We start from the raw sequence: 17427 nt of genomic DNA, 5'->3' as shown, positions 1-17427 counted from the left end.
TACATGTGAATTCTTGTCATCTTTGGGTGCATTCCATGGTCGATGGAGTCATCTATCAGTAGCTCGCTATCCCGTTGATTGCTTTTCACCTGAGCCCAGTCCTGTATTTTTTTAGGCCACATTAGGGCGGATACGAGCGATCAATCTGGGTTTTAATTCACCCAAATTTGATAAATCAGTGGCTATCCCTACCTTGCCTGTCAAGTGTGAAGACAATTGAACTCATCAATAGGGGTTGTATACAATAAATTATCAAAGATGGTGGTATGGTGTCGGTAGTGTCAGACACGTTTGAATTCACTAGTAAGAAAGGTAGCATTGGGTTCGCAAGCCTCGATGAAGCAGGTAACCAAGGTGCCAAACCACAACTGGACTAATTTGGTTGCATTCAAAATGCCAAACATAGCCATGTGCTCTAACACCTTCAGTTGCATTTGGACGTATTTTTCAAAACAGTAGGAATACTTTTCCACGAACACAGACTTTTAAGGAGGATTAGTTGAATGGTTCGCGCTGTCATACTGGTGCACAAACTACATATCAAGTTGCATGTTGCCTACCCAATGTTATGTAGGATACCAAAAAGCAGCATAACAGTTCGCACCCATGATCTGTTGAAAGCTAGAGTCTGAGAATCTCATCCAACCAATTTCAACTGGTTACCACTAGCTGCTAGCTAGCTTGCCGATACTTTTACCTGACATTCCTGGAATATTTTGAGATAACAACAATTGCTCGTCGATTTTGCAGGAACCATGGATCGAGGAAAACATCACAATGCTGGAATGTGCCAAGTACATTCCTTCGAGACGTTCCATGGTCAAGTGAGTGTCAGATGTTAGCGGCGTAGTAGTACCAGTGTCTTTTCAGAGCTTTTAATTTATGTGAAACTGGTGTGCACGTTTTACTGGCGAAACTGTTTCCTTGTGCAGGCGTAAACCTTCGCATGCGTTCTGTACTGAGTTTATGAAATTTCATTTGTATCTTGCTTCTCTCATGCGGTGTACATAAGGATTGGACAGATTTCTCCGCTTCGTCTGGAACAAATGCCCCAAACATGCGGTACTCGTTCATATCCCTCATCCATGCATCCTAACGCAACATGGTGAACGTGTATAATGGTGTTTCGCCTCCACCATTTCGGTTGATTAAGAGCTACTGTTTCAAGTGAGCTAAGCTCGAATGATAGCCATGATAAAATATCACTGTACACGAATATGTATTCGATTACAGCGAAACTGATGCTGGCTATTAGGAGTTCGAAAAAAGGTATATTGCTTCATTGCTACGTTGCTTCAGTCTATTCTTCAAGTGTAATAGTTCCAGTAAGCATTTCAATTGTGAAGTGAATGAAGGCGTGTGCACATAGAATACCAGGTTATCGGTTAGGTCAGGTCAAACACAGGCAACAGGAGTTCACTGTTAGCCTGTTTTCAGCCACCCAACTCGGTTGTTACCTTTCTGTTTCGACGGCATACTCATAACTGGAACAGAGCTGAAAGTTTGATTATTGAGAATAAATGATCATGCACATTTCTCCTGAACAACGTATTAGGTACGGTTCAATGCAGTTACGCTTGTTTTAAGGTGTCTAACGAACTGGTTGACCTGCAGTGAAAAAAAAACGCCTACTTGGTCCAAAGGCTAAATTACCTTTCACACTGCCTTTCACACTGGAGCATAGATATATCGAACCGCCACCTGAGCATTATCGGACTGAATCAGTCACCGAGTCTTTTCAGATCATTGGTTCGAAACACTTATGCCAACCAACCAATGGTCAACAGGTTTGAGGTAGCTCAGGAGTGAGGGCGCGAGCTCCTGGCGAGATGCCAATTGTTCGAACGGCCGAACGATTTGGTTAGATGAAATTACCTCACTGGAACTGGTGTTACGACTTTGCACAGTAACATGACTATATGGAACTGCCGCCTAAATGCTGTCTTGCCGTACCGTCACCGGGTCTAGCCATGTCACTCGTTCCGAGCGTTTCTGCGAAGCTAACCAACACTGATCACGTAACCTGTATTTTGTGCCTCCTGATACGATACTCCTATTCTCACTGCCATCGTCATAGGCGTTATCACCATGGACAGAAATGCACCATTGTTGAATGCTGATACTTAACTGGGATCGATCGTGGAGGAGGATAGGTTCAACTGGGCGAGAACAAATAAAAGAGGCGTGGACCTAATCTTCAATTCAGCTAGGACCCGGACAAAAAATTTAGACAGTACTGAACCAGATGCGTTTGGGGATCATGTCACATTAAAACGCCACCAGTGGAGTTTACTCTGTTACTTTTGCAAAACCCATCCAACGTAAGCCCAGCATACAGTGACAAACTCTGGCTAGCTAATCTGGCCAACGAACTCCGGCATGCTCGCCAGGCCAGTTGGCTTGCTTATGTACCGTATTCTGTGGGGTTTCCAAACGTGTGTGGCGAGAATCACAGCCAGGAAGACGCAAATATCTAAAGACTGCAGACGGCCATAAATTTAGCATGCCTTTACAGCCATTTTGCTACCCCTAAGGCAGAGTGAACTGCGTTTCTAACACTGAAAGCGACGAATACTGCATTCGCCTTGGTGATGCTTGCATTGATGTCATCCGTTTGATGAGTGGAGCTGCCAAGGTACGTGAAGAGATAATTATGTTCGAGCCCCTCATCCTGAATTTTCAATCAGACGTTGATAGAATGAAAATCATGCAGTAAAATCTTGCTGGAAATATTCTTCCTGTATATTCAACTTCCAACGGTGCCTCTGATCACCACAGCTAAAGACCGGTTCCTTGAGTCCTGTTTTGTCACTGGGGTGAAATAGTTTCTTTAGATTCCAAGCTTCACCGGCCCCCTCCATTTTCATCCGGTTTCCAGGCTACACTTGAGCTAACGTCTGACAGGTCATGCTGAACTATTTCAGTTGTTATGGGACTCAATCTTCAGTTGATGAGCATTCAAAAACACCATATACGAAATTCTCTGCTGTAAGCATGTCGTTTATTATCTCGTCCTAAGTACATTTGGCCTATTTTAAAGATGTAACTTTTGAGGTTCCGCACAAGCTAATTTAGTAAATTTGTTTCACTTGTCGGTCAGACAGCTTTCTACGGCTCAGCGAGAATCTTGTTCCTCTGGTTGTACCAGTCTAAAGTACTATCCGAATCGACGAGGTGCTTCAGAGCGACCGCCATTGGTAGCTACTAGATGTATGACCAATCGTGCTCCATGTCTACTTATCAATAGGAAACATCAAGTAGCGCAACGGAACCCACTGGGCCTTCACTTAGTACTAAAGAACAGTACGTTTCCATTGTGAGGCTAAAAAAGATATTAGCCATTATCACGAAGTCTTGGTTCCAAGCCGTGATGGTCACCAAGTCGCGTCTGCTACGCCCAATTTCTACATTGAGATTTCCGGTCACTTGGACCGTAACAGAGCCCTCAACGATGGAGAAATAGACAACATTTGCTCCACGGAGTCGGTTATTGCCAGCTCCGATGAGTGCAGAGTCCATTTTGAACAAATTTCAGGTGTTTCCAACGAAAACAATGACCACGGAAAGCAACTATTTCATTAGCAATCAAGTCACGAGAAAATAGTTGTTACTCATTCTTTCATAGCTGTCACTCCCAGTAGGAGTGCGTATTATTTAGTCCAAAGAAAACTTCACAGGAACTGTCAGTTGTCCACCCAATTTCCGGTTTTGAGAAGCACTGAATTTCAGGTTTCTTTTGGAGTACATCGTGACATACAACCCTTTTATCTTTATGAGGATGACCGAATTAGAATCCCTGTCCAAGAGGTAGTCCTTTTCACCCAGCTACGGATTGTGATTCTCGCATCGAGTCTATCTCATTCTAGGTATCGTGAAAAACAAATTTGTGCGATTTTGTTACATTCCGAATCGACCGCAAGAATAAACAGAAGTTGTGCCACATACTAACCAATGTGTGAATGTTTGTGAATGTATGTGTGTTGGATTTTTGGAGCCTACCCATGTCAAAAAATGTGCATCTTACCTTTCTGATGACGTTATCTTCGAAGGTCTCCTTTATCTGATTCTGAATCTGGCGACTGCATTGATTAGCACATAAGATTGCAAATCAGGAACCGGGCACTTGTGCACTTACCACAAGCGTGGACATTTAAGTCAACTGTGTTGATCAGGGAACACATCTGTGATGGTTAACCTAGGCCAGTTAACATTCAGATGTGGGTCTAAGATTTCCACTTGAATAGCACCCTTGACTAGAATGGCCTTGAATTTCAGTGTACGTTGCTTTATCGTGGCTAATCCGAGTTCACGCTTGGTTTTCTACTAGTGTAAATCAGAGCAGTGTTATTCGATTATTGACGTGTGCGCCTCACAGTTTCCTGGTTAAACTACTGGATGCCTGTGTGAGAGATCCGCACAAAGCTGTTTCAAGCCACTGCTACCGCGGCAAACTCGAAGCAGTAAGGCTTGCGCGTATGTATGTGAAGTTCTTTTGAGTGCCGTCAGTCGGTGTAAGCAAAATTGGATAACAGTTATCATTAGTGCTTAACACTCTGTGCGGTATTAGTGTCACCTCTCAGTCATGTGAATTTTTGACGTTGTTTTACACTCCTAATAGTACAGTATTACTCCAAACCATATATCATTGGGGTTGTCTACCCGGATAGTTAGATTACGATGAATATTCAGCTGACGTCTCCTGAAGAAAAATTCGAATGTGGTTTGAAGAAAGAACAGTACACCTTATCAGAAATATTTGATGGGTAGGATAGAGTGAACGCTATTTATTGTCCTGAGACGCACCCGCTTTTTGTGCAAATCCAGATCGCAGAAGAATTTAAGCTGAAAGAGGAGACGTCTTCAAACGTCGTTCGCAGGCAGGAGAAAACCAATACTCCGAGTTCAAAACCTGCACACTTGTGAAGGATGACCCTCATGAAGAGTTCACCGTCGTCTATAACTAGCTCCTCGATTACACCAACATTAAGCTTACAATCGTTCGGACGTCTTCGAGGCTATCAGAGTAACGTTTGTCGCCTAAATGTAACTTGGCCTTTTCCAGCATTAGCCATAAACAACCTTTTTGATGTGCATCTGTCCGGTATGCCAGTTTAGCTGGCTTCGTACCAGGATACTTGCAGTTCCATTTAGTTCGGATAACAGTAGAGTAGTCACAGTTTGAGCTACAGTTATTTATCAGTGAAGCATTATCACTCAAACCTCTTCAGTCAGTCCTATACATTTCACTTCACAAGATCTTACTCATTGATAATTTCTTTACCACTTTGCGCGTTCGCTTTCAAGCTGCTAACTCGTCCTCATCACATGCGGTATTTATCCTTGCTTGATCATGCAAGGAAATCGGACCTTATTGTGCTGTGACTCTGTCTACCTTTATGGCCCATTAAGGGGGGGGGTTACTTTGACCCCTGCAAAGCTTCTCATACCAGGTTGGTCAGTGGACATAGTCCTGACGAACACAGTTCCCTGTTCCACCAGATTAGGGGTTAAAATAGTAAGGCTTGCGCGTATGTATGTGAAGTTCTTTTGAGTGCCGTCAGTCGGTGTAAGCAAAATTGGATAACAGTTATCATTAGTGCTTAACACTCTGTGCGGTATTAGTGTCACCTCTCAGTCATGTGAATTTTTGACGTTGTTTTACACTCCTAATAGTACAGTATTACTCCAAACCATATATCATTGGGGTTGTCTACCCGGATAGTTAGATTACGATGAATATTCAGCTGACGTCTCCTGAAGAAAAATTCGAATGTGGTTTGAAGAAAGAACAGTACACCTTATCAGAAATATTTGATGGGTAGGATAGAGTGAACGCTATTTATTGTCCTGAGACGCACCCGCTTTTTGTGCAAATCCAGATCGCAGAAGAATTTAAGCTGAAAGAGGAGACGTCTTCAAACGTCGTTCGCAGGCAGGAGAAAACCAATACTCCGAGTTCAAAACCTGCACACTTGTGAAGGATGACCCTCATGAAGAGTTCACCGTCGTCTATAACTAGCTCCTCGATTACACCAACATTAAGCTTACAATCGTTCGGACGTCTTCGAGGCTATCAGAGTAACGTTTGTCGCCTAAATGTAACTTGGCCTTTTCCAGCATTAGCCATAAACAACCTTTTTGATGTGCATCTGTCCGGTATGCCAGTTTAGCTGGCTTCGTACCAGGATACTTGCAGTTCCATTTAGTTCGGATAACAGTAGAGTAGTCACAGTTTGAGCTACAGTTATTTATCAGTGAAGCATTATCACTCAAACCTCTTCAGTCAGTCCTATACATTTCACTTCACAAGATCTTACTCATTGATAATTTCTTTACCACTTTGCGCGTTCGCTTTCAAGCTGCTAACTCGTCCTCATCACATGCGGTATTTATCCTTGCTTGATCATGCAAGGAAATCGGACCTTATTGTGCTGTGACTCTGTCTACCTTTATGGCCCATTAAGGGGGGGGGGTTACTTTGACCCCTGCAAAGCTTCTCATACCAGGTTGGTCAGTGGACATAGTCCTGACGAACACAGTTCCCTGTTCCACCAGATTAGGGGTTAAAATATGCACGGTTACTTGTTCTTTCAAAAAAAAGCATACCACTGTGGTAGTGTACCGGCCCCTGCTGCCCTTCGGTTGGGATTTTGAACCAATGGTTTCGGTTATATGTTCTTTTGTCTAGGCTTGGGCACCCCGACAGTATCCCAGCCTGCGTACAAATATGAACTTCACAACTAAGCAGACTGTACTCCCATACCGGCTGTCGCGTTTTGATATCAGCCGAGTCTCCTTGGTTGCGGATGATCGAAAGCATGCTACTGCTGACGTCTCACCTTACACCTTCACTTGTTACTTCTCTAACAACACCACATCAATGGGTACCCTCTCTGCAAATCCCAGCACTAGGACTGGCCTTTTTTTTGCCTTGCATCACGCCCGGTTGCAGGTTCTACGCGTCCATCTTTAGTAGCAACCCGGCGCACTTCGAAGTTAGTTTTCAAAACCCGAAAGCGGGTCTACTTATTTGTCTTTAATGTCCGAACATGGAAGCAAACAAGACAATAAGTGGCTCTTGCTCGTGCTCTGGGTTTCCTCTGTATTGATTTATGCTATTTCTCACAAACAAGGGTGCACTACGCAGATACAGAAATGGAAATGACAGTCCCTACCATGTCTACCCTAACCATACCAGCAGCCAAATGCTGACAGAGAAACGCACGATTGTAAGCACATAATGGTAGCGAAAGCTTGGAACGTGAGAAATTTTGAGACAGAGCCTACAACAGGGATTAATTTTTAAGCTTTTTTTGCCTTGAACTTAGAAAGTGAACCTTAATTCCACTTTCTCCTGGGGTTACTACTGTGTTTTCGATGGTATCGAATTCATGACTAATCAAGATGCCAGGTTAAACCTAATTCCGGCAAGTGAACTCATCCACCGTTGTACAACGTCCCATTCGTTTATGTCGAAACCACATATAGTATGAGTGGGAAAATGATGTGGTCGTCGCAACTTGTAAATGAAGAAATAATTTGGTGATGCACGCTCAGGTGCCACAAGACTTTCGGTTTCGATGTCTGTTATGTGACATTGATGTGAATAATTATGCTAGCAAACAACTTTGGTTTATTCATAGTCACACAACTCTCGTTTGAACGGTCGTGTTACTGTTCTGGCTTAATTATTCTGGTGAGTCCACACCAAAGGGAAACACTGGACTCGGTTTTCGCTCTTATTAGAGCTCATCAGCAGTGCTTATTCAATGGACGTGCCGGGATTTGAAACCCAGACATCTGACATGCGAGGCGAGCGTGTAACCACTACCCCACCACTACCACCACTACACCACTATCAAATCTCTCTGGTGTGGACTCACCGGAACATTTACACCAGAACAGGAACACGACCGTTCAAACGAGAGCGGTGTGACTATGAACAAAATACCTATCTTGCAAAAGCCCAAAATTACAACTTTGGTTTAGTTTTCATAAACGAAACTACTCACAAGGTTGCTGAAAGCTCTTTGATAGCTAACGACCGGTTTCGCTCTTCTTGGGGCTCATCAAGTAGGTGCAGCCCCCGAGTTTCCGTCAACCTTATGTTCTACTTGAGCCCAAATTGGACCGTTTTCGAGAGATATATTCATTTGCAAATCAATTTGGTTTAGGGTTTTCAATGATGGCAACAGGTCAGAATCCCGTTCACTTCTTTAGTCCCTCCGGTTGAGTAGTATGGAAAGTTTGTCGACATCTGGTCCTTTCCTGTTTGTTTGGGGATCAGCTTGAACGAGAGGAATTCTCGTTCTGACCTGAGGATAAATAAACGACTCGGTTCCCAAGTAAGGCGAGTCTTTTTAAATTTGAAAAGTGTGCCTACTTGTTGTGCTTGACACAGGATGGAATCTGTAGCGAATTATCGGCAAGTTTTTATCGGCATTGAGTGCAAAGGAAAAAGCTGATTTCATATCCTAAATGTCGGCTCAACTGGGCTGGGCGGTTCATCCGAGGAAAGTCTGTCTCACCCAACACCTTTTCGATAGGCTGATTTTTCATCAACCTTGGTTTTTCGTTCAACAGCTCAAGCTGGCAACGTCTTTTTACCGTAAAAGTTTGCCTCAACATCCATGTGTCATCACTTCCAGCGTGCTTATGTATTCTGTTGTCTTTTATCACAGTTCACGATGTTATTGTGGTTTGAGCGTCAAGAATCATGCACCAAATGTGAGGTTGGATGCAGTAACACAACTGGGCGCCGAATGTTTCCGTTCTCTGCTGCTTAAAAATGGTAGTCGAAAAACTGCATCTCAGACCGAACGATGGCACGTCAAAACACACACACGCGAAATGCCCACCAACGCCTACGGTACGGTGGAGTTTCAGGGCGGGCCACATCCTACCAGAGCTCGGGTGAGTGACCGGTTGATTTTCAAATCCAGTTTCGCTCTTCGTGTACGTCGGTTGTTTGAAATCGATTTCTTTTCCTCTATTATACAGTACGTTAGGCTTCACTACGATACAAGTCCGGAGACATTGATGCATCTACTACTACATGAATGGCGCATCCGTGTTCCAAATTTAGTCATATCGATGCTCGGTGGCTTGGCCAACGCACCGTTGCAAAACAAAATTCAACGCGTTGTACAAAGTGGTCTTTTGAGAGCTGCGAAAACAACCGGTGCTTGGGTCATCACGAATGGTCTTGATATTGGCAAGTGTTTTGTTTTATGTCAACATGCTTACATTACAATCGACTTTTTCGAGTCACAGTCACGTGAACCAACACCACGACTACTCAGGACCGATTTTCAGGTTCTGGTTAGTAATCGCTACTCTTGCATCACTGTTGGCTTACGTGTAGTACCAAGCGATAACAATAGTTCGATTGAGATAAAGCAGATCCGGGTAAATTTTTTCACACGTCCATCCGGGTTGAAGCGTGCTTAGTGACTGACCACTGTTTTCACTAGTTATTAAAGTGGTTAGCGTCCAGATTTGTCTACATATGGCCTTTCATAATGTCCTATAAAGGGTAATTTACTCCGAAGCTGGACAAATGCACTCATTTGGATACCAGTTTGGTTTTCGCGGAAGGGTCATCTGGATCCCAGCTGAAGCTCTCATCTTCAGGATGTTCTCCAACTGAATGTGCTGCACCAGGCCGCCTCATATTTCACTAAACGTTCGACATTCGCCTGGTACTCTCGGACTGGCGTCTTACATATCGAGGCCTAACGTAGTAACATAAGGGAAGCCAGCAGCATAAAACGACAGGCGTGAGATATACATTTATGGTTGGCACGATCGGTTTGGATACTTGCTTTGAACATGGATACCATAACCGATTGATCCCGATTTAAGGAACGCCATCGTTTCCGAATACGTACGAACAACGCAGTTGTTGCGAAACACAGATTCTCATGTATTTTTGAATGACTCTTGGGCGAACTCATCTGGCCTAGCAGCCCGATGGCGTTTCAAGGTGGAGGCGCATAGTAGTGTTTCAGAAACTGATGAGGGAGTCTAAACTCACAAACCTTGGCTCAACTGAGTGAGTCCAATGGAAGACTTAGTTACAGAGATAGAGGACTGACTAAACGGTTGCAAGCGACACTTGCCTTTACAGTATATTAGATTTCCAAAACTAAAGCGGCAAACGTGTTGATGCACCTCTCAATGTCTTCGAGAAATACGCCCATTTGCAAATCAATTTGGTTTTCACGGGAGACTCAAGCGAATCTCTTGTTTATGATGTTCTTCAACTGAATGTGCTGCACATAGACTGCCTCATGTTTCAGTTGGTACGATATTCGAGATATCGAGAGATTCACTTGAGTCTCCCGTGAAAACCAAATTGATTTACAAATGAGTGTATTTGTCGAAATCAATCCAAGTTGGGTACAAGTAGAACGTAAGGTTGACGGTAACTCAGGGACTGCGCCTGCTTGATGAGCCCCAAGGAGAGCGAAACCGGTCTCATTGTCTTATTTTTGCACTTATGTAGGGGATCCAGTGATTTTTCACCTGGTTCTAAGAAGAAGAATTGCAATCGGTTTATTAGGGATGGTCAATATAATATCTAAGATCACTACCAAATAGGGTGAACCTCACTAGGCCGAAATACCGACGCCCGTAGCAAGGTGGTCTTATACTTGGAAACATCAATCAATACAGACATGCCCCACATACTTTGTTCATACTTTGTTCTCTATCTGAAATAGTCGTATTATGTGCGTCACTCCGGTTTAATTTCCTGTCTACGAAGCTCTCACCTATTATATGTGGATCGCCTCTGGTGCAACAAATTTATCTCAACTTAATCCAGCAGGGGTAAAAAATGACCTAGTCGCTGAAGAATGATGTCTTTGCTGTAAGTAATGATACTTCCTAAGATAATCACTCATTTGACACAGTCCCCTTGCCATGATATGGCTCCTAGATCTAATACATACTCATTCCAGTTCTGCTCGTCTGTGCACGTCTAATGACAAACGGATATACTTGTTTACTTGCCTCACAGGTGTAACACGGCACATTGGTGAAGCACTGGGCGATGAAGTGCATATTCGGGGATCGAACATTGTCGCCTTGGGCATTGCTCCTTGGGGTTACGTGCAACACCGCGAAACACTGATTGGTCTGAACGTAAGTCCGACAGGTGGTTGTCATATGGCTCGCACATCTGCGCCACGTTTCCACACGAGCTAATCGGATTATTGATTATTTATGTTTTTTACTCTTAAATTATGGATATGGGCTATCTCAATCAGCTGATCTTCAGACCCATGTTGAAGAATAAGCGTATTCATCAAACTTTAGGGATACCATTTATACGAGCATATAGTGTTGCGAAGTTACGTGACGGGTTTCTCGTAAGTTGCTGGAAAAGAAGGTGACATATAAAAAAGTTCACAAATTATATCGACGTAACCAGACTATCGCATAATTTTCTAACAGATTTTGCTATAGGTTTGTGAGGTGAATTCTGACCTGACGGGTATTGTCGTGCTTTGGTATATTTCCGCTGCGGGCATCGCTAGACATCTTCCCGCCATAATCGTGTAAGCGTCTTTACGGCTGCAGAACTTTTAAGCCACGTGACAGGCCGGGAGACCAGGCAGTCTGGACAACAACTGTCAAATCAGAGGACAACTCGCAATTTGGATTGATCGTTTCTGATATTGTTCAAATGCTCTCCACTTCTCGCTCGCTGGGTAACTTTTCCAGGTTTTTATGTATATGCACATTATCGCAGTGATATTACCGGAGACAAATTAGACAAGGTTCGCAAAGACTACATGACTGGAACAGTATAATCAGTGCGAATCTCGTGGATCAGAACCACAGTATGAGTTTTCAAACAGCACTTCAAATAAATTACCGGTTTCCTTGTAACCCGCTAACACTGACCAGACTGCATCTATTGGCGGTTGGTGGGATCCGTAACCCTAAACTGTATGCACATAGGCGGTCCGTACGAATGGTCAACTTCCATTGGCTCTAAAAAAACGACTAAATCACGTAACCACTAACATCTATCCAATCACTTCTTTTCAACGGCCTACTCATGCTTATCATAGGCAGACCGTTCTCGTTAACTCAGACTTTAGCTTGGTTACCGCCTTGACATTTATAAAGACACCCAAGAGAAAGAAAACTCACTAGAAAATCTTTAATTAATCTTAATTTGGCAGATGGTATCTTTCGGGGGGAACCATTCCAGCCGATCATAAACGCAAATACCATCAGACGTTTCGCATTTTCTACAGTAACACGAACAGTGAAGCTGTTAAGGTGTTCTCGTCCCCGTTCTCTTAGATCTTCGAAACAAAAATCATCTTGAGAAGAAGATCGCCGTCTACATCTGTGGTAATTGCCAAAGAAGAGAGATTCGACTGCATGGTTTGAAAGTTCGCTAGTTTACAAACGCTACCTCAAAGGACACTGCATAACCGATTTTTAATACAATGGCGTGCTCAGTATACTTAATCAATCGTGGTTATTTTAGCCGTCGGGAAGCCCTATTAAAATTACAGTTTAGTCATCCTGAGAGACTATTTGCTCCATAGTGGCGAGGGTTTTGCTGGATCTCTTGTAGGTAAAATCAATCTTTTGTTTTCAGTTTCCATGTCGGATATCAAGATATTAACTTTCCTTCATTCACCCACGTGACTTCATCTCCAAATCCAGTTTCTCAATACACATTTATATTTTGACGTATCCTGTGCTGACCAAACCATTTTTTAATAAGTATCAGGAAATTGGAACTCCGCGTGAAGTTTTCAAATTACAGTGAAATCCGGCATGCCAATCAACGATTCTGTGTTTTAGGAAGTGGGTCAAAACCCCACCACTCTCGGAATGAACGAACACAAGGTGGTTCGATCTACTATCTACTTCCTCTTCACATTTTATTGACCTACAATGGTCACGTACGAATTTATGTGAATTCGCCATAGGTTTTCCGAGAGCTGAATCCAGCTGTAAACCGTTGTCCTCGCGCCTTGTGTCCTCGAAAGACCTGAAACTTTTAATTTACTGGCTGCCCGTTTTCATCTCTGTAACCAAATTTAGATTGACCGAAATGTCTACTACATTAGTGTTCACGATGTCGGAAATAGCTTCTAATCGCTTGCTGAACGTGGTTTGTGTTGCAGAGATTTCCAGTTGATATAATTACAGTCACACGAAACTTCGAAACATGAAACCGGCACCTGCAGATTTTCGTAACCTGTTAACTGATTACCACGCTAAAATTTGGACCAAAGACCTTAATCATTTTATCCCCCTGCTGTTTCGAAGTGCGTAGGTGGCTGCTGACACGCAGATGCATCATAGTTCGGCTAAGGTGATTTTTCCAGGCTAGTCCAAAACTACTTTACTCTTGTCGTAATTTATTATTCGATACGTTACTGGGTTACCGAGATAAGCGAGTGAAGATAGTGGAACGGCAGCGTTTCCAAGGCGACATCAGTAAACCGGGGAGGGAAAGAATCTTGGTGTTAGACTCCTCACCGGTTGCTTCTGAATGCAGCGTATCGTTAGTTTCCCCAAACATCGAGTCGTTTGAAAGGAACCACGCCCTGATTTAGGTATTTGGAGCTCCAAAACTCGTTAGTCTATGTGTAAAAGTGACCTGTGGCAGCCATAATGGGTTTTTGTGTTTTTTTCCATATCCCAGCTAACCTAGCCTATCCTGTTTGCATCACACGGAGTTTGCAGTCAAGTTGTGTGAAATTTAATCATACGAATGATTTTAGGTCCTTGGTAAAAGATCCACTCGATGTCAGAACTATTTCTTAGGTTAGCTCCGCATGCAGATGATATTTTACAGACAGGGTTGTGCAAAACCTGGGCTCAATGTGATCACCTCCAGCCATTGCATTGGATTAGAATATGCGTCTTCTGAACACATTCTGATAAGGGATTGACTTCAACGTAGTTGGTGCTGGTAGTCGCTGATAGACTTGGAATTACGTGTCAGTTATTTTATAGAGTCTATTTGGAATAAACCACTGGGTCTGAATGTGGATAGCTTATTTGTTTCATCTTGGCTCATATTATCTGCATGCCTCTTCAATATTGGCTCAGGTGATCCTCTCCAGCTGCTCTCAGGACATTTCTTACAAACCATTCTGAAAACAAAGGGCCGTTAGTCAGTTCATCCGAGTTTGGTTTTTCCAACATGACCAATAGTCAACGTAGAATGTATATTTCAGTAGCATTCGGTTTCCTTGGCGAGCAATCCACACGTTTCTTGGGGTCTCACAATTTCGTTTCGCCAAAACTTACTCCTCAAATCCAATATTCTGCGTAAAGAAGCAAACTTCCGTGTACTCCCCTTCTATTTTGACCCAACTCTATCCGTTGTTTGCCGTTATTCCGCTCCAATTTACATTCATATTGAACTGTGTGTCACGTCGGGTGAGGGGGGGGGGGCGAAAGGAAGAGGAATAATGGATTGGCCTCAGTCTACAACTGGAATATTTAATTTACATCTGCAGGGTCACTGGCATCAACTTCTGGTCTTTCCGAATGTAAATGAACTCATTATTATTCGTTGCTTTTATGAGATCACTAGCTAAGAGACCTGTACTATGCGCCCATCCAGATTTCTCGGCGTTTTAGTTTGTCATATCGAGCGTATTATTATCATCAGCGCACCAGTCAATTTCATATCCAACGTATTCTGGGAAATGGTCGGACTCGAGCGCTGTCGCAATAAAGCTGTTTCCTAAATAAACCCGATTCCGGATTTGGAAAATGTAAGCGGTCAAAGTGTCTTCGAAGGCCAGCTAACATACGACGCCAATAAATCTGAAGTTAATGGCCTTTATGGGACGAACAAAAGGCTCGTTTAGGGTCAATCTTGTGTGCACCACAAGTCAGATAGATGAATCACTAGGCGGCTAGACGGTTGTTTTTTTGGATGCAGGCCCCTTTGCCAGACTTTGGCTCGTGTATTCGAATATTGTAAATCGTGGATACATGTGCTCATAGACAGGTAGTGCAACCTAGGTGTGGAACGGAGTTCATCTCGTGTGGGACGATACTGCTCTGTAATGGCTTCCTGGGCTTATTTTTCATGGCCTCGTCACCTGTTGTGCCTGTATTTTGAGCGATTGTAACCGATTCATATGGCAGTTTTCACTCATTACGTTTCTATATGTTAGTGTTGCTCTTTGCGACGACAGTTACTGTATCGATTGATTTTGGCTAGGATGGTATTAGAGATTCAGTCGTGTATCCGACTAGGTATCCCATCATCTCTCTCTGTATAGACCTATTTGCTGTCCACGGAGGCCGTACAGTTTACTAAGCATTGTTTGGAATTATGCCCATTGTCCGAAAAGCCATATACATGCTAGCAGGTTCACGAACACACATATAATTTATACAGAAATGGCAATTTTGAGAACTCAACGGCCCGGTTTTTCGTTAAATCACCAGTGGTGTCAGAACGATTTCACTGACTCGTTTTTCATTGCATTCAGTAAATGTGGTACAGTACTCCAACAGGGAAATACCTTCGACGATTATCAAACTATCGCATTGGCCCATCATGACCATGACAGCAATACCAGAAGCTCAACTGGCGTACAACTATATAAAATTATTTGAGTAAAGCCTTATGATGGGCAGAGAGAGGAACCTACGGCTAGCCTACAACAAACATCGGAGGTGCTTACGGCTCCAGTGCTGAGTCAGACGATCTTGAGAGAAACTGCAAGCATGAATGTCACTGGCATTGGTTAGCCGGCATATCGTTTGGTGTCTCCAGCCAAGCGCAGAGAGGATCATATGGACCTCATCCTGGAAGGCGAACAGCGTCAACAGCGCCAAAACTTTTCCTAACACCATTCATTGCTTTCTGTCATGTCAAATTCGATCCAAATTTAGGTTTTCTCGACGTTTAATTAGACTTGGATGTTTTCCTTCGAGTGAACGGCAAAAATTCGACAAAACTCGAATGTGTTTATGCTTCCAGCAGCTTTCGCTTAGCATAATAAACGTTTCACTTCGAACAGCGTGGGTGCTTCATATAGAAAAATCGATTCACGCTTTTTACTGATCCCCGAAAGCTTGCTCAACTGTGCAAAAAGCTGCAATACTTATTATATTAATGTTGGCTTTGTGGGTATGCTTACGTACCTTTTACTCTGACAACGTTAGACGGCCGCGCTGGAATGTCACCTCGCCCATCCACGTCGTAGGCAAGCAGATTAGTTGAACCGTCCGTTGGTTCGATCAATCAGTAAAGTAAGGAGATTGGTGCACCTCTAGTTACCTCCCATTTACCTGCTAGTCAGAGTGCACTGGCAGATTGGCCAAAGTTAGTCCACGCATTCTGACAGGCGTTGTTATGCGAATAGGCTACTGAATCAAAAACGATTCGATCGACCCGATTGATTAGTAAGCCCTCACTTTCTGTGACAAGGTCATGCTTATCTTAGCCTCATTGTCCAGTTGCTCGCTTGCTTATTCAGCTGCTACTCTGTCAGGTTTGACTACTTCATTCAATACTCGATGATAGTACCTCACCAAGAGAACAAAGTAATACCAGTTTGTATGACATGCTGAAATTACCATCCATTCCATAGGAGAACCGTCGTACAGACGCGGTGATCTCCATTTGGAGAGAATAACCCGCACACGAGAATGTTGAACAAAAAATCGGTTGATATAATTGGTTCATCCTGTGACCGGTTCCCAGCACGACACAGCCCGTCCTGACCACTTTAGTTAAGAAACAACAAGGGGGAACTATTACGTTAAATTGATTGGACAGCCACGGCGACGTAAGTTTCACGTGGTAACTGCTAAGTGAAGAGGACATCACATTTTGATTTAGATAGGCCGTGTTTTGTGACAACTAAGCACTCCGACTGATCTCAGATGCCCACTATTTGGACAGGTTGGGTAAAACCCGGTAGAAGTGAGCAAGATAGCGTAGCACACACTTGTGGCGTCAAGTGGACATTCATGATCTAATTTACTGTGGTTCAGTGATGAGCGGTTTTCGTGTGCTTGGCTAGTCAGTGTATGTTCCGCTGAGAATAATCTAAACAAACTCAGTGAAATGAAACCATCTTTATCTTGGGTTGGAAACATTGTGTAAAAAACGGATGGAACAAATTGAAGAAAGGATCTGGAAATGTGAATGCCAGTGAAAAGTGTGGACAGTTTAAAAGTCAGAAATATTGGTCGATACAGTGGCTTCAAACTAAAGGATATTTTTGATCAGGTTTTAGATAAAAAGATTCAAATGCAATGCCATTCATTGAGATTAATGACCTCCATCCAGATTGTTTTGACAGGTCATAGAGGTTTAAATAACTCAGGAAATGATGACGAATTCCAATATTGGTCAGAAATTGCGCCTGCGGCTATAAACAATGGTGTCACCTAACTGGGACGTATAGT

The 17427-nt window shown here is 43.2% G+C and overlaps 1 protein-coding gene across 1 annotated transcript in view; it reads left to right on the top strand.

Moving 5' to 3' along the window:
* Window positions 1-750: 750 nt before the first annotated feature.
* Window positions 751-17427, top strand: part of T265_09604 (hypothetical protein) — a gene marked incomplete at both ends in the record, with an annotated part of 79466 nt that continues 62789 nt past the window's right edge. Inside the window, 4 exons of the mRNA XM_009175719.1 lie at window positions 751-824; window positions 8682-8913; window positions 9001-9181; window positions 11024-11148. Coding sequence (XP_009173983.1) covers window positions 778-824; window positions 8682-8913; window positions 9001-9181; window positions 11024-11148 — 585 coding nt within the window. The remainder of the gene's footprint in view (window positions 825-8681; window positions 8914-9000; window positions 9182-11023; window positions 11149-17427) is intronic.

Source organism: Opisthorchis viverrini (genome assembly GCF_000715545.1).
Source record: "Opisthorchis viverrini unplaced genomic scaffold opera_v5_288, whole genome shotgun sequence".
Taxonomy (NCBI): Eukaryota; Metazoa; Platyhelminthes; class Trematoda; order Opisthorchiida; family Opisthorchiidae; genus Opisthorchis; species Opisthorchis viverrini.
This window is presented reverse-complemented; position numbering and strand designations above follow the sequence as displayed.